Raw genomic sequence first — 18,558 nt, forward strand, 5'->3', positions numbered from 1 at the left:
ACAATCTACATGACTTTTTGTGTTTTTCAATACTGATATCTGTTATTTGTACTTCTATCTCAACCGGCTACATGCAGACTACTGGTCTTGCAGATAGATCGGCTGAAGTGGGCTCGGAGACTAGCATTGAGGTCGAACATTACTATTTGACCTCTATTAATTTATGTTCGAGACCCGAAGGATGAATTGTTTTAACCGCCTTTACCTGTCGGCTACAGACTTTGCAGTCAGTGTCACGGAACAGTTGGGACACATTAATGACGCTAGCAGGATTAGCAAGACGACATTTGTATCGACTTCTGCTTTTCTATTGCTCCTACGGCAGTGCATATTTTCAAGCTACTGGAATCAACAAGAGTTCTGATACATAGGATTGCCTATCAGATTGACCGCATAGCGGCTACAGTCTTGTAGATGGCTTAGGACCTATTGAACTCAGATCTTAGATCCTAGGATCTGGAGGGACCTCATCTTAAAGTTATTCTTCTATTACACTTCTGGCCATAACAGGCCGTCTTCCTATAACTGGTCATATTCCTTTCGGAATTCGTCCCGGTTAGAAGTCTTGAAGTAAATGGATTAATCAAGTCAGAATTTAAGACTTCCATGCATTCTACCGGCAAGCGTGGACCCGCTTAAGGTTACCCCTAGGGTTTTCACCTTTTTCTGCCATCACACCTCCGATTCCGGAGGTACCACTATCAATCATATTTCCGTACTTCGCAAAGCGATGACTTCGCGACCTGTATTATCCAGGATTTTAAAGGCGCCTGTTATTGGTTCAAGAAGAGGCTATATTCTGTAGATAGGTCATAAACTTATAAGTGTTAAACACTGTCCTATTCTACCAATTTTCAAGTGTGTTTGGAGTGGGAAAGTTCGGCTTGCCGTGGTTTCTTTGCCCACCCATCCTTGACAAATGGTTCCGGTCACCGGTCGGTATTTACCGGTCCGGTCACCGGTCCTTCTGCTGAGACGTCTTTTCTTATGTCCGTTTCAGCTTTATTTTTAAGATAATTGTATTAATCTCGAGATTATTTAATGACACAGATTTCCATCTTTTTGTCATTATTTACCACTATTCAGTGGTGTCTAGACTAGAAGATTATCTTGGCAAGAATATAGTTTATTCTACCACAACCTTCCTTACATCTTATACAGATGTGAGCAGATAAGGTTATGGACGATCACATAGAACAACGTATCTTGATTTTCTCAATTATGTGGTATCCTAACGAATATCACCTGCACATCTACATCTTGAAAAGCGAAAATTCTTTTTAGCTGTTTTTCATTTACAACACATTTTCACGATTCCTTTGTGATGGTTTCAACTATCACACATCGGTCGTGGTTTTCTTACAGACACGGAGGTGATCATATTATCACTCCTTGTAACTGGAAATCAGGAACTTATTCGTTCTTTGCAAGAACAACAAATTTTCTCTATCGTCTTTCTCATACCACTTCGTCTCAACGCCCTGTTGGCCGTTTTGTCCTGCAGTTCTTTCTTTCGAATTATTTTTCAGTTGGGTTCAATAATGTAATTGCGCATGCGCGGCAGTGAAGATGCAGACGAGTTGCATGGTGTACATAGTATATCCAAGAATGTTGTTTATCATCAAACGCTAGTTATTAGCGTTATGCGATCGTATATCGCAGTGTATACCGGTATGCTGAACAACGTCAACAATGCAGTTCACAGAAATCGATCCAGCAGGGTGTGCGATTGTTATACATTCGTTCATTGACATAAACTAGAATATCTTGCCTTCTTGGTGAGTTTTTGCAATAACTGAGTTTTTGCCATAATTTCATGAAATATACTTAATGAACCATGGGATTATGGTTCTACGACCTTTTAAGTCTCCTGTACAATTATTTTCAGGAAACTTCTTCACAGGTCAAATATCATATCTCACTGAGACATATTTTTACTGATCCAAACATGTGCCACTTCATGTCTGGCCATTAATAACTTTTAGTTATCTCTACAGAAGAACGTTTTTCTGTTAGAGTTTCAATCCTTGTTACTTGTGCAAGGATAATTCCATCAGAACTGTATAAAGGTTCTATGGAAATTCATTTTTTACTGGGTAATTGAGAGCATAGTTATTACCTTAATCACTCTGCTAGATACATAGAGGTTTTTCTCATCTTTTTCTTGATGATAAGAAATTTGTTCTTTTCTTCATCAAAGGATAGAGATTATGCTTTCGTATACCTTGTTTTGTGTAAGTCATCGCAACTCTGTGCTGTCTTACCTATTTTGGAACTGATCCAAACTATGGAACGTCAACACTATGTTTTTCGTTCCTTTACCTTCTTAAGCGGTTTTGACTTGTGTAACATGTTGGGATGCTTAATGAGCTCCCTATGAACCTTTTTCATCAGGCTTATTAACAGTTCCAATATAATTTTAAGACGGTTTTCCTTCTTATTATGGCTTTTACCATACGGAGAATTGAAATTCATGCTTTTTCTGTTGAATACGACCAATTCCAGTTGGATCTATTGTCGTTTTCACTTTGTTGTGTCAGCCAGGATTCCTTGCTTAATATCAAGTCCTCTATATGGCTTCTACCTTCAAGTTTCCAAGTTTTCTTAAACTGGTAGTCATGAAGATGAGGATAAACTTCTTTGGGCAATCAGGGCTTTGAAGTTCTATCTCAGCAGTGTTAGTCAGAAGTCCATTCGAGGTTCTCAAAGACACTCTTCATTTCCCCAAAAAAGGGGGGGGAGATGTGTCTGCGGCTTCTATTTCTCGGGGTTAGACCTCGACTAAGGAAAGTTAATCTTATCCTATCTAAGGATTCATTCCTTTTTAGGATCTGACCGCATGAATTAAGAGCTCTGTCTGTTTTGTGGGCATATATTAATCACACCCCACTTTTTGACGTGCTCTAAGCTGTTTACTGGAGGAATCCGACCACCTTGTCATCTTTTTATCTTCGTTTTCTGAAGTGCCAACAATACAATTTGTATACGTTTGGGCTTGTTGTGGTTTCACTAACGGTAGTGTCTTCTTTACGACATAGACATATTACTCTGTCCGAGAAGTCATAATTGATACCGTTTTAACGAAGATTACTTGATATCATTACCTGATAACCCTGTTTGTGGGTTCTACTGTGTTGGGAAAATATATACGAACCTTCCCACCGCAGATGCAAAATCAGCATACAATAACAGGTCAGTATTTATGACATTAAAACAATTTTTTTAAATAAAATTCATTTTAATTATTAAATACTTACCTGTTATCTGTAAGTCCCACCTCCCACCCCGTTATTCGATTAATATTTTTGTATATATATTGAAAGAATATTGAGGGTTGGTTACCGATTTTTGGCTAGGTTGCATCGCACTATGTTTAACTTGGCCTGTATTACGGTATTGAGGTGGCGGATTCCCAGTTAAAATTCCGGATGAGTTATTTCCCCTTGGAAAGTATAAGCATACGATAACAGGTAAGTATTTAATAATTAAAATGAATTTTATTTAAAAAATTTGTATTTATATCAAAGTATTTTGCCAATGGTTCATAGAAACTTTCAAACTATTGTGCAAGAACATGTATTCATCAATTTATCAATTAACCTCCGATTCATGGACAAACAACATCGGACAAGCACAATGGCAGAATGATCTTGTTCCTTTCACTGGTTAAGATGTGTTTCGCCTGTTGTTTGTCCAAGAATCGGAGGTTAATAGATAAATTTATGCATATTTTGTTCTTGTGCAATTGATAAATTGATGCATACATTTTCTAATTTCCCACTGAAATGAGCCGCGCTTCGGTCAAATGGGGCTTAATAAATGTGTATAAAGTTTAGCCTCTTATGAGGAACGGCACTATCCGCTTTAACCCTTTCAGTGCGGGAACCGAATTTTGAAGGCCTTTGCAAACAGTTTGGATCCAGATGAGACGCCACACAATGTGGCGTCTCATCAGGATCCAAACTGTTTGCTATTCTGATAATATTCTTTGAAAAAAAATGAAGAAAATGCTAATTTTAGAAATTCAGCAGACGACGTTTACGCAGACGACAAATTTCCCAGCATGCAAAGGGTTAATGGAATTTTTCATTTGAATCAATTCTTTCCTAAACAAAAATCCCGTTTAGGCCGAAAGGTGTCCCAGATAAGTCTGTTTAGATGCACATGCATTAAGACCTTTTTTCCTATAGGTGGCTCAGATAATATTGCATGATTGGTCAACTCAATTCGTGATTGATCAGTACTTCATGGCTAGTGCCCGTGTGTTCCAGATAGTAGCCAAGGGTAACGACCAGGTGGCGATGAGTTCCAAGTTTGAGTCCCGTGAGGACCCGGCGGTGATCCGTAACTATGGCAACCTGCTGGTGGAGATGTGCAGCGTTGTGCCAGATGGGGTCGTCTGCTTTTTCACCAGCTACATCTACATGGTGGGTGTAGAAGGGAGATAACATGTGGGGATTTGTGGGTGGGGAGAGAGTGGGTCGGGTTGCCAGGGTGGGGGGGGGGGCATGTTGGAGTGGAGAGAGGGGGGTAGCTGTGCAGCATTGTGTCCCGTAAGGCGATATTATCCTTAAAACACAATTGTGTCTTTGTGTTTTATGAATGAATCTACACTCAAACTAAATTTAGGCACATTGTATATGCATGACCAGTTGTCAAACGAAAGTACGGTTGATATTCAAATGCATTATTTTTCTCTTTCCAGGATATTATTTTAGTATGTTGATGCAGCATTAACAAATATAAGTGTATATGAAGTGAAAACACCAAAAATAAACAACTGTTGAGATAGACACCTATAAACTGTGAGATGCCCATAATATCACTTTAATAAATGCAAACTTTTATGCATAATGTTATTTATTTGCTTGAAGAATCTTTATGGATACTCCATAATATGCATTTTATCCCATTTATTTTATTAATAATTACCTGTGTGAATCAGTTTATTGTATTATAGATAAATAGACAGTCCATTGTTTGTTTATGTCCACGGTAGCCATTGAAATGTATTAAAATCCTCACATGCTAAACACTCAGGCTGTTACCTTTTTGTCCAAGAGCAAAAAAAAAACATGACCCTTTTCATTAGCAATTAGTATGGAACAACATTTGTTTATCAGATTTGGAACGGTGTTGTGTTGGTGAGAAGGGTTTTAATCTTGCAGGAAAACATAAGAAATCAATTTCTGAATATCATTGTGTTTTACAGGAATCTACAGTTGCATCGTGGTATGAGCAGGTAAGTGTATTCAAATGATTTTTATATGAAATTAATCAATAGAAATTCTGCTCTAATTTCTAGGAATGTTGAATGGCCTTATATACATGATGTACCACCTTCTCTCTATTAATCATATGATTATCCCGTCTGTGACTGACAAAGCAAGCTGTATGAGGCCTTGCTTACATTTGGCTTCAACAATGTCCATCTTAGTTTGAGCAGATGATAACATAACGTGGACTCAGATGAAACTTTTTATGTGTACATAGGCATTATAAGGGTTAATTTTCCAAGAATTATAGTACATAGGCTAAGTTGTCCCTGTCATGTGACACATCCGTTTCAAGTTTTGGAGTTCTAGTTTAAACTTTTAGGGGTTAATTTCATATCGGGGGCTGGTTGAGTATTTTCCAAAATCAAACCACTGACTGTTTAGGTGGTCTATTTTTCCCTGTGTTGTAGGGCATCATAGACCAGATCCAGAAAAACAAGCTGCTGTTCATTGAGACCGTGGATGCTGCAGAGACAACATTGGCTCTTCTTAACTACCAGAAGGTCTCGTAGTGGTCTTGATCACATGTAATCAATTTATGTCTGGCACTGGAAAAACTGCGTTTAATGCATGTGTGTAAAGTGTCTTCGCAGATAAGCCTGTGCAGTCCACACATTTGTATCAAGGACTACTGCGTTTTTGGTATTTTTATCTAAAAGAAAACCCAGATTTGACGGAAAGTGTTGTCCTTGATTAGCTCCTATAATCCTCCTTAGCCCCATTAAAATGTATTTTTCAAAACGCTTCCTTATTATGCCCCCCTTCGAAGAAGAGGGGGTATATTGTTTTGCTCATGTCAGTCGGTCCGTCCGTCCACCAGATGGTTTCTGGATAATAACTCAAGAACGCTTAGGCCTAGGATCATGAAATTTCATAGGTACATTGATCATGACTGGCAGATGACCCCTATTGACTTTCAGGTCACTTGGTCAAAGGTCAAGGTCACAGTGACTCAAAATAGTAAAATGGTGTCCGGATGATAACTCAAGAATACTTAGGCCTAGGATCATGAAACTTCATAGGTAGATTGATCATGACTGGCAAATGACCCCTATTGATTTTCAGGTCACTAGGTCAAAGGTCAAGGTCACAGTGACTCAAAATAGTTAAATGGTTTCCGGATGATTACTCAAGAATGCTTACGCCTAGGATCATGAAACTACATAGGTACATTGATTATGACTGGCAGATGACCCCTATACATTTTCAGGTCACTAGGTCAAAGGTCAAGGTCACAGTGACATTGAAACAGTAAAATGGTTTCCGGATGATAACTCAAGAATGCTTACGCCTAGGATCATGAAACTTCATAGGTACATTGATCATGACTGGCAGATGACCCCTATTGATTTTCAGGTCACTAGGTCAAAGGTCAAGGTCACAGTGACTCGAAATAGTAAAATGGTTTCCTGATGATAACTCAAGAATAATTAGGCCTGGGATCATGAAACTTCATAGGTACATTGATCATGACTCGCAGATAACCCCTATTGATTTTCAGGTCACTAGGTCAAAGGTCAAGGTCATTGACTCAAAACAGTAAAATGGTTTCCTGATGATAACTCAAGAATAATTAGGCCTGGGATCATGAAACTTCATAGGTACATTGATCATCACTGGCAGATGACCCCTATTGATTTTCAGGTCACTAGGTCAAAGGTCAAGGTCACAGTGACAAAAATCTTATTCACACAATGGCTGCCACTACAACTGACAGCCTTACGGGGGGGGGGGGGGACATGCATGTTTTACAAACAGCCCTTGTTTTAATAGAATATGAAGCTTTCCAATGATGCGAACCATTGATTGGCAATAGTGAAATGGCAACTATTTTCTGTTTGATTTGCTAATTTTTTTTCCTTGAAGTCTTATGTTCTCCATTTTAGCGTTAAAAAAACTATAATAAAAAAACTAATATGTGGTTGCGCCTTATATATGTTAAGTATACCCAATAACCCTTTTCAACTTTTTTCTTTTAAATACTTAATTAACAACATGAGGTATTGGTAGGTACTTATGCAGCGTTCTCCAGAAATGTTTTAGAAGCCAGTTATATTTTCAAAGTAGCCAGCGACTTAGCAATAAAACGGATGTATTTGCACTGTTTCAATTGATATTTTGGGAAAAAGTAGCTGGCATCTAGATTAAATGTAACCGGTGAAATTGCCGGCTGTCTTTGCTTCCTGAGAACACAGTCTGCTGCTACTGTGACAAGCTGTAGTTTGCCCTACAATAAGTGACTCTTTGATTCTTGTCTATATCAGGCCTGTGAGAATGGTCGGGGAGCTGTCCTTCTGTCCGTAGCTCGAGGCAAGGTGTCCGAGGGAATCGACTTTGGTGAGTGGGATCAGTTGTAAACCATGTCATTTAATACTGAAGTTTAAGAAATTTAAACTGGTAAATGGTTCCATTTGAATATGCTCATGTGCTTTAATTAATTTTGCTTAAATTGATAATGGAACATTGAATGCCAGATGCTTGTAATGGCATATGTCTGGTTCCAATATGCTTGATTTGTACCCACTGGTTTTCAGACCATCACTTGGGTAGGGCTGTGATCATGTTTGGAGTGCCATATGTCTACACACAGAGCAGGATACTCAAGGTATGAAATACACAGAGCAAGATACTCAAGGTATAAAATACACAGAGCAAGATACTCAATGTAAATAATACATAGAGCAAGATACTCAATGTAAGTAATACACAGGATACTCAAGGTATGAAATACACAGGGCCGCATATTCGCTTTCAGTAATACACAGAGCAAGATAATCAAGGTATTAAATACACATACTGAGCAAGATACTCCATGTAGGAAATACATAGGGAAAAATTCTCAATATTGGTAATACACAGGATACTCACGGTATGAAATACATCAAGCAAGATACTGGCTTTTAGTAATACACAGAGCAGGATACTCAAGGTACAATGTATGAAATACACAGAGCATGATACTCAAGGTAAGAAATGCACAGAGCATGATATCCAAAGGTACAAAATACAAAGAGAAGGATACTCAAGGTATGAAATACACAGAGCAGAATACTCAAGGTATGAAATACATTGAGCACGATTCTCAATGTATCAAATACACAGAGCAGGATACTCAAGGTATGAAATACACAGAGCAGGATACTCAAGGTATGAACTACACAGAGCACAATACTCAAGGAACGAAATACACAGAGCAAGATAAGCAAGGCATGACATACACAGAGCATGCTTTTCACTGTATGAAATGCACGGAGCCAATACTCAAGTATGAAATACACAGAGCACAATACTCAATCTATAAAATACACAGAACAAGATACTCAAGGTATGAAATACAGAGATCATGATATTCACATTAAGGAAAACATCAAGCTTGATATTCAAGGTATGAAATACACAGAGCAAAATAGTCAAGGTATGAAATACACAGATCAGGATATTTACAGTAAGAAATACACAGCCGAATACTCAAGATACCCTTGATTAAAACAATGTATGCACTGCATACATGTATTCTTGTACAAACCTGTCACTCATTATTGGAGACATCTTTATGAAATCATTGACACACACATTATTATAACCTTTGTTATTTACCAGAATATTTTCTTTTTGAAATGTTATGAAGCATAATTATGTAGAGAAGTCCAGTTTAGTTTTTAATACAGATTAGTTTATTTAGCGGGCTTAAAATAGTTTAACGGCAGGTTTTGACTAGTAGATCAGGTTTATGTGAGTAACTAAAAACTTATTTATATTCAACACTTACCCGATACCAGTTATGCTATCATAATTAATTTTATGTTTCTTTGTCTTTGCTTTGAAATTGATAAAAAAATCTATTCAAAGCATTAAAGACATAAAATCACATCATGAACATAAAACACTAAGAATTCACTATTCTGCGCATGTTTTCTATTTTCAACAAAGTAAAAATGCTTCTTTTTGTACACAATGGAATGTTATTGCAGAAAATAATCGGATAGAATTGTTGATATTGTGGTGGTGTAATGTATATTCTGTGTACCAAGCAACAGGGAGGTCACTGATTTGATCCCCACAGTATTCTTTAGATCTCCCCACATAGATATCAAGTACTGGATCCATCCAGGAAACTGACTGGAGAGCGTTTAGAAAAGCCTTAGGCTTTGGATGCAATAAAGCTAAAATAAATTGGTTTAAAGTAAAGCTACTGTTTTCCCTCTTCAGGCCCGTCTGGAGTATCTGCGAGAACACTTCCAGATCCGTGAGAACGACTTTCTCACGTTTGACGCCATGCGACACGCTGCCCAGTGTGTGGGTCGGGCGCTCAGAGGCAAGACTGACTATGGCATCATGCTGTTTGCTGACAAGGTAAGACAAGGTTGAGCCTCGTTCAGGGAAAATGGGTCTTAATGCATGTTTGTCAAGTGTTGTCCCAGTATATGCTTTTATGGTAATTTTTGTGTAAAAGAAGTCTCTTCTTAGCGAGAATCAAGTTTAGGTGGCAAATGTTGTCCCTTATAAGCCTGTGCAAACTGCACTGGCTAATCTGGGATGACACTTAACACAATTGCAATAAGCCCTGTTTTCTGAGAATAGGGCTCATTTTCTTTGACAGACCTGCTTGATAGGTGTTATACATGGAAATTCGTTACTCTTAGTTTGCTTGTTCTGCATAATTATACCCTCTCCCTATGAAGTAGGGGAAGGAGGGCACTGGAATCACCATCGCTCTTACTGTCTCTACCTAGACATAAACTTGTACAACATAGTAATTATACACTTTTCCATATACAACATTAAAAATTGCACTCATTTTTAGCTCAATTGTTTTCGGAGAAAACCCGAGGTATTGTCATAGCCAGCTTGTTGTCCGCCGTCCCCTGGCATCGTGCTAAAACCTTCACATTTTGCTCTAAAATCAAAGTGCTTCCACCTACAACTTTGAAACTTCATATGTAGATGCACCTTGATGAGTTATATACGCCACACCCATTTTGGGTCACTGGGTCAAAGGTCAAGGTCAATGTGACCTCTAAAAAAATATATTCTGTCAAGCTTTTATTTATTAAAAAATGCACCAGCAGCCGAGCGTTGGCACCCGTTATGCGTTGCTCTTGTTCCTTATGATATGAAATTGTGCATTTGCAATTCTTACTTTTCAATCTTAAAAGTTGCTAAAGTCATGCCCCTTATTAAACTTATAGGGCAACTGGATTTCTTCTGTATAGCATTGTCATATGTATTTAGTAATGTGTTAACATTTCTTTTAAGTTAACTGTTTGTGTTGGCTTCTACCATGGAACAATGGTTGTTAAGCTCTATATATGAGCTGCATTATGCAAAAATGGGTCTTATTCCTTATGTTGCAACCCTTGCTCAAGACCAGCCTGAGCATTCGCGGTCTAGTCAGGAGCTACACTGGATGAGCCATATGAATGTTTAGGCTTGTCTGGAGCAACACTGGCCATTTAGTGTAAGACCCATTTTTGCATGATGTGGCTTATATAACATGTCCTTGGAACCCTAATCATATACCAAAATATTATTACAATAATCTTTATCCGAAGACAATGCTACAAATAGAAACTCAAATTTATCTCACAGTAATCTTATGACCTTAAAAACAAATGAGTTTACAAAATAGAGGCTACTTTTGAAATATGTTATTCTTATGAGTGTTCATGGATTAACACCTTTTTTTTCAATGTTTAACAATTTTACTTTGAACAACATATACATAGTTTTGTCTTTATCTTTTACCTAACCTTCAAAATTGACTTAATAATTTACAAAACTTCCCTTTTTAAATACCAGGTAAATTTAAACTCCATTCTAACCGGTTTCTTTCTCCATTCCAGCCAGTGTTTTGCACGGGATGACAAGGTTTAGTTGCCCCTAACAAGTTTTTATCTCCATTCCAGCGTTTTGCGCGGGCTGACAAGAAGGGTAAGCTGCCCCGGTGGATCCAGGAGCACCTGAAGGACAGCCTGTGCAACCTGTCCACGGATGAGGCTGTGCAGGTCAGCAAGAGGTTCCTCAGGCAGATGGCTCAGCCCTTCAAGAGGGTATGTAAGAGTTGTCTCCCTTACCAAGACAAATGGTTTGGTTCATGACTGAGTCAAGGGGGTACATAGTTGGAAGTTGTCATGTAAGAGTTGACTCCCTTATCTAGTCACATGTTCTGGTAGTGGGGAGTTTTAGATTAAGTTTATTTTGCTTCTAAATACTACAAAATTGAGAATTACACACTCTTGTCACTTTGTTTTCCTGATCTTCATGAAACTGCTCAAAACATTTGTTCCAATGATTTCTTGGTTGAGTTTGATGAAAATGATTTCTGTCAGTTACAAAACAGGGCCACCAGACCTTTTTGCCCTTGAAATTCATCTAATGTTGGACAAGACTTATTCATGTGGGCCAATGAATAGTGACACAACTTCCAGCGGGGCATCTGTATCAATTAAACACAGCATTTTGTTGATGTTTTTTGTTTATTTTAAAAAAACAGCTGTTTAAATTGTTGTTGTTTTTAAAATAAAGAAGCCGAGCTCTGTGAAAAGGGGGTTTTATGCAGGTTCGTAAAGTGTTTAACCAGATTAGCCTGTATAGTGTTCACAGGCTTATCAGAGACGTCATTTTCAGCCTTTATGATATTTTTTGTTTAAAGAAACTTTCAGGACGTTAGGTGTTGTCCTTGATGGTCTGCACCGGCTAATCTGGAACAACACTTTATGCACATGCATTAAACCCCCTTTTCACAGATCACGCCTCATGTTATACATTTCAGGAGGACCAACTGGGTCTGTCCCTGCTGACCCTGGAGCAGCTTCAGTCAGAGGAGATGCAGAAGAAACTGGAGTCCAAGATGCAGTACGTGTGAACCACAGCCAGCCTGAATCACTTCACGTCTGAATTGACATAGGCCACTTGGCCAGGTGGTTTAGGAATAAGTATTGCCGTGGAGGCATAGAGGGGCTGATGTGTGCTGTCATCTTGCAGAGAAACTTGAACTTAATTGGCAGCAACAGACACTCAGCAGTGTGATTCAGCTTATCATGGAGGTCTTTATGTTGATTGGTCATCTTAGATGTCTGTTGTGTGAACTTTTATGGAAGACGCAGCAGTTTACAAATATATAGAGGATATTTGTTGGATCCGGTGGATTATCAATTTTAATTCACGAGTGATCATAGAAAATAATATTTTCACGAGTGGCACAGCCACGAGTGAAAATATATATTTTCTATGATCACGAGTGAATTAAAATCGATAATCCACCGAATCCAACAAATTTTCTTTTTATTTAATGCATTTTTCACAGTTTATATACATTGTTTAAGAGTTTAACTAAAGAATTTTGCTGGGATAATGACGTCATTTCGTCAAAAAATGACGTCATTTCACAGTAAAAAATGAAAATTATCGATAATTCTCACTGATAATTTTCACTGTTTAAAACAGTGAAATAATCAGTTTTAACTCACTGATATTTCTCTATTAACCACCGGAAAGCATTAAATAAAAGGTAATGACAGACATCCAAAAAGCAGGGATTTACATCACAGCCACTAGGCAAAAGTTATCAACTAATTAATGACACAAATGTTCTGTATATGCAATGCTGTACTGTATATGTGCATGACATTATCTAGACAGTCCACTTTAACCCTTTCCCTCTCAGAAGCCAAGTGAAATGGCTATGTGCAAACAGCATAAAACCAGAACAGCCTGCGAGTAACTCGCAGTCTGTTCAGGTTTTATGCTGTTTGCTGCTCATCATTATCTAAAGGTTTGAAATGCAGCCTGTAAAACTTCAACCTAGTAACCAAGGTCTTAAAATAAATTTAACTTTTTAAGTGACTACAAATTCTTCAAGGTACATATCTAAGTGGTAAAGGGTTAAAAAGTCTTAATTTGCACATCAATCTAAGTCACTGATGTTGTGATTTTTACCTCTGGACAAAGATTTGGTGCTATTGATTTTCATATCTAAAGCCATTGTACAATAAACATTTTTCATGTGGATTCATCTTCATCTTTTACAAAATCATGTGACAATTGTATGATTGTTTTGTAACATTATTGCTGTTATACAAGATAGGGATTTGTTACTTTTTGTAATAAAATTGATGTATTAAGTGTTTGACTGTATTACTAATAAAACCCAATGATTGCCCTTCAACCTAAAAATTACCTGACATACATACGTGGTATAATAATGAACTGAAGCCAAGGAATATGGATTTTTTATAATTCAAGAGAGCAATATAAATGACCTCTTGTTAAAGAAAGTTAAAACAAGAGGTCATAATCAGCACATCTGAGACTCAAGAACTTTTCTGAGTAGGTAATTTTTCCCAATAAAACCACCCCAACATCTGGCAGTCTAGTCTTGAAATGGTCTTACTACAGCCAGATGAGGAAAACTGCCCCGCCCCTGATTGACCGGTTTTTCAATGGACCAGAATCTTCTAATGCGGGGGAGAAATCATTAGAACTAATGTTAAGACCAAGTTAGATCAACATTAGGCAATTAAAATGGCCGCAAGAGTGTTCAGAAGCTTTTTCTTTAATTAACCATTATTACCTTGTTTCTGACACCACATTACCCAGTTATGAACACTCAATAGTATTGAAACACATTTTCTATACAAGTTAAGTGAGGACTTTGCAATGAATGTGGCTTTTAGTCTTCAAAAGCTTTTTTCATAAGTTCGACCTAGTAACCTAGGTTTTGATCCCTCGTGACCCAGTTTTTAACTTGAGATTTATTGGGAAAAAATGTTCTGAGCATGTTTAATAAAAATTGGGCAATAAATGTGACTAAAAGAGTTTTCAAAAAGAAAATGTTGAAGATGACCATAAACCATGGAGAATATTGATCCCCAAAGCGCAACATGAACATGTCATGCACAAGTCAGATGTACACATTCAGTGTCAGCTTGAAATTGTTTTCAACCTATGATTTTTTTTCCGACTGATCTGATTTCAATAATGTGTACGTCCACAAGTTCAAAAACAATATTTAACTAGAGCTTTGTTACAGACGTGACGTATACTACCACATGCTGCATTGACACAGAATATTTTGCATGCTGTCTTCACAAAGAGAAGCTAACTTATGGCGATTTTTAAGAATTATTATGCCATTATCATTTACGGCATGGTATTGGCCCGGACAAGCTCATGTATGGGCAACTCCAAGTGTGGCCTTGACCTTGGAGATAACGCCGTACTTCTATCGCACGACACACTGCCCCATGATGGTGAAAAAATGAACCAAGTCATTTTAAAATCTAACGATAAATGACATAGTTATGGTCCGGACAAACTTTCGGTTTAAAAAGCACTAAGTGACCCTATAACCTAGTTTTTGACCCTGTATGACCCATATTCAAACTTGACCTAGACATCATCTAGATACAACTTCTGACCAAGTTTGGTGAAGATCAGATGAAATTTTCGTGACAGACAGACCGACCGACAAAGTGACTCCTATATAGCACCCATTACCAATGGTAAATGGGGTTAAAAAAACTGCAACAGCTGCAAACGTTTCAGCTAAAAATAGTGTTTCAGTTTCTGTAGCTAAAGAACAACACAACACTTTCCCTAATGATGATTCATTTTATTGTCATAGAGCCTGTATAAGTATACGTGTCTAGGAAAGGTTTACCAATCAAGCCAACTAAGGGTGAGATGAAAATTGCACAGCCAGTAATAAAAACATACGTCTACAATTTGTACAAAGTGTTCATACAACAGGTGTACAGGTACTGATTCTGAAATGGTTGTTTTACATTCATATAACCATCAATATTATCAAATTGTATCAACAAGATTTTTCCAGAAAAGGACAGGGAATCTTTTAAGCTGGAATATTTACTTATAGTAAAACTGTCTATAGCAAATATGTGCGTGATAAACACAGTACAAAATATAGCGATAGCAAGCTAGTAATGTGGTAATGTAAGGCAGTATTCACTTATTCTGCTGTATAAATAAACGATAGTATTACAATAATACTTCTTATTATTAGCATAATTAAGTATCTTATACTTCTCTACTGTATGAACGTATGGTGCCTACTACAAGACATCTATTCTATGCGATATTATCACGAGATGAGATACAATGATTACACATATCAACAAAGATATAAAACCGATTTACAATATGGACATGTTCACCATGCAACCGTCACACTAACAGACAAAAAGCCCTTAAACATTACCGATATCTGCATATTAAAAATTTGGTTTACACGTGTGCCAGATAAAAACATTTAAAGTATTTTAGAAAGTTGAACAAAAATTGTGTATAACATTAAAAAGACAACAATTAACACAACTCCGTGTCACTTAACAATAAAACATAAATAACGAGAAAATATTTATGAATAGCATGGTCATAAAATCTGGACAATATGGTTTAAAAGACGAAAAAAACAACACATCCAGCTAAAGTTTCGACTAGTTAGATCCTATGTACAAAGCTTTTAAGCAAACAAATAAAAAAAAACTAGTTTCTTTACAACAAGTTCTAAACCCATATCCAAACAGAAAGCTGCCTGTGTATTTTTAAGCATCACACATGCCATAGCAGATCAATAGTTCCATCGAATGTGCATTGGTTACAGATACCGAATACAAAAAAACGGACAAAAATATGATACATGCTTCGCATATATACTTGTTCACAAATGGTACAGTTTGTACATTTATCGAAAAAAATAACGAAATGCTGGAAGCAATATATCTATTGGTAAGAACTCTTCAACTAAAACACCTCTTATGCCCTTGAATCGTGCTCGGATATATATTTATAAACACGTGTGCTGTATAAATACACAATAATACATAGATGAAGGTTAAATGTGGGACCCAAACTATGGCTCCGGTAAACGAATCTGAATTCTGTGTATAGTTCGTTTTCAATGAGAGATGGAAAATTTATTATGACACTTTAATATATAAAAAAGTTCCTATCTATTTGTTTGAGTCTCATTTCTTCTTAAAAGTTAAGAATCCCTTCTTCTTCGGGTCCTTGTGTTCCTCCGTGCGGGCAGGCAGGGTCTGGGAGCGGGAAGGGGAGGGCCCGGACCGGGATGTGTTGTTGATCGTGTTGATCCATTTTTCCATCTCACCCTGTAGCACAGACATATACCAGAATGTTAGAGCATAGCACAGAAACATGGAACAAAGCATTAGAACATGGCACAGAAAATCAGAAGGTTTCAAAAAATAAATGTTGAATCTTAAAAAGAATTTGATTGTTGGTTTTAGTATGAATCATAAAATTGCAATGGCAAATTCTTGTGGTATTATCAATTGAGTTTGCAGAAAAATAATGCCCATACTTACTGGGTCTTTTTTTGTTGGCACTAAATACTAAATGAGCCTCATTCTGGCAAAACTGGGCTTAATGCATGTGCGTAAAGTGTCGTCCCAGATCAGCCTGTGCAGTCCGCACAGGCTATTCATGGATGACACTTTCCTTCAAACAAAAAACGAGTTAAAAGTGGAAAGTGTACCTGAATAGCCAGTGCAGAGTGCACAGGCTAATCAAGACAACACTTTAAGCAGATGCATTAAGCCCAGTTTTCCGAGAACACAGCTAAAATTTCTAATGCTCCCAACTAACAATCATAGCTGAGTCTCGCTCTGTGAAAATAGGGTCTAAAGCATGTGCGTAAAGTGTCGTCCCAGATTAGTCTGTGAAGTCCACACAGGCTTATCAGGGACGACACTTTCCACTTTTATGATACTTTCTGTTTAAAGAAAGTCTCTTCTCAGCACAAATCCAATTTAGGCGGAAAGTGTCGTTCCTGATTAGCCTGTGTGGACTGCACAGGCTAATCTGGGACGACACTTTACACACATGAATTATGCCCATTTTTCTCAGAACGCGACTCAACTGTACTCACGTTATCCTTGGCCATGAAGAGGAACTCTGCTCCCGTCGGCAGCCTCAGTCTGAACACATGTGGTCGTTTGATGTAGTCAGTGGCCTGCTCAACCTCTGCCCCGGCCAGCTCCATGGGGGACTCGTGGTGGATCAGCGTGCTTGGATCCTGCAAGGGGGAGGTAACTAGTGGGAATGGGTAAATCATTTTACATAAGCAAGTTTTCACCAAAATTACCTAATTCTTTAACCCTAAAAATACAATTACTTTTTGTGTTCTGAACCCTTTTTCACTAAGATATGTATTTTGACATGTTTGAAGTCTCTTAGAAAGTTATATTTCGATGACTTTTATTACTAAATGCAAGTTTTTAAGGCTTCATTTCCAACCTTTAGGTACTGATGAGCAGCAAACAGCATACAGTATTTTTTTTAATTTTATATACAGTATTCCTTGTCCCTGGAAAAAAACAACTTGTAACATGTATGTTTATTCTGCCACAGACTGCACTTTTACACACTTTGTTAATTAAATCACACGCTTTCAATGAATGTCACAACACGACAAGCAAAGTGCTTCTACCTGTTTTGCATGTTTTTGGTCCTTGTAGCAGGAGAGAGAGGGCCCATGTACAACAACATACACCTTGTCCCATGACCTGCAAATACACACAATATGGTCACCATGCATTCCTGTAGTACTTGATCAGCCTGTCCAACACATGCCCCTGCATGTATGCATAAAATTTCTACATTTTGGCAACAATAAACACAAACATGCATAATTTGTCTACATTATAGCAACAATGAATGTGATCATTAGAAATGTAAATATATCTCAATGGTACATATGCATCTTTTCCTAAAATCCAGCTATCTAGGCACCAAATTAAAAACACAGTATATGTCAGTTACCTGTTGGTAGCCCGCTTGGTGACCGAGTCCATCTCATGTTTACGGCTCAGGTTGCCCTCCTCGTGGACTGTGGCGGCCGCGCTGGCAGACTCTACAAGCAGCCAGATGCAGGGTTTAAGTATGAAACATGAACTAATGAACCTTGTTCTAAGAAAACTGGGCTTAATGCAAGTGCGTAATGTGTCGTCCCAGATTATCCTGTGAAGTCCACACAGGCATTTCAGGGACAACACTGCCTACACTGAAATTTCACTTCAAGAAGACTTCCTTTCAACCTGAAATTCTATAAAAACGGAAAGTGTTGACACTTAACGCAAATGCAAACAGCCAAGTTTTCCCAGAACAATGGCTCAGTGATTGAAAGAAGATAGATGACTCATGTGTGGTTAAAAAAATATGTTATGTTTTTATTAAGATGGATATTTCATGTCCTAAAGAAAAGAAAGAAGATATAAATATTGAGTTATATTTGTTTTTA

The 18,558-nt window shown here is 37.6% G+C and overlaps 2 protein-coding genes across 17 annotated transcripts in view; one reads left to right on the forward strand and one right to left on the reverse strand.

Moving 5' to 3' along the window:
• LOC127871313 (general transcription and DNA repair factor IIH helicase subunit XPD-like) overlaps positions 1-13,400 on the forward strand; it is a 61,954-nt gene extending 48,554 nt beyond the window's left edge. Inside the window, exons 17-24 of the mRNA XM_052414094.1 lie at positions 4,272-4,427; positions 5,213-5,242; positions 5,687-5,779; positions 7,541-7,613; positions 7,811-7,881; positions 9,486-9,629; positions 11,183-11,326; positions 12,049-13,400. Of these exons, the coding sequence (XP_052270054.1) occupies positions 4,272-4,427; positions 5,213-5,242; positions 5,687-5,779; positions 7,541-7,613; positions 7,811-7,881; positions 9,486-9,629; positions 11,183-11,326; positions 12,049-12,141 (804 nt within the window). The 3' untranslated portion in view covers positions 12,142-13,400. The remainder of the gene's footprint in view (positions 1-4,271; positions 4,428-5,212; positions 5,243-5,686; positions 5,780-7,540; positions 7,614-7,810; positions 7,882-9,485; positions 9,630-11,182; positions 11,327-12,048) is intronic.
• A 1,474-nt stretch (positions 13,401-14,874) lies between these two features.
• The window catches only part of LOC127871315 (spectrin beta chain-like), a 103,361-nt gene continuing 99,677 nt past the window's right edge, over positions 14,875-18,558 (reverse strand). For all 16 annotated transcript variants that reach the window (XM_052414103.1, XM_052414104.1, XM_052414096.1 and 13 more), the window contains 4 exons: positions 18,081-18,171; positions 17,749-17,824; positions 17,188-17,334; positions 14,875-16,408 (listed from right to left, as the gene is read on the reverse strand). In XM_052414103.1, the coding sequence (XP_052270063.1) occupies positions 16,265-16,408; positions 17,188-17,334; positions 17,749-17,824; positions 18,081-18,171 (458 nt within the window). In that variant the 3' untranslated portion in view covers positions 14,875-16,264. The remainder of the gene's footprint in view (positions 16,409-17,187; positions 17,335-17,748; positions 17,825-18,080; positions 18,172-18,558) is intronic.

The sequence above is a fragment of the Dreissena polymorpha genome, chromosome 3, assembly GCF_020536995.1.
Source record: "Dreissena polymorpha isolate Duluth1 chromosome 3, UMN_Dpol_1.0, whole genome shotgun sequence".
Lineage (NCBI taxonomy): Eukaryota > Metazoa > Mollusca > Bivalvia > Myida > Dreissenidae > Dreissena > Dreissena polymorpha.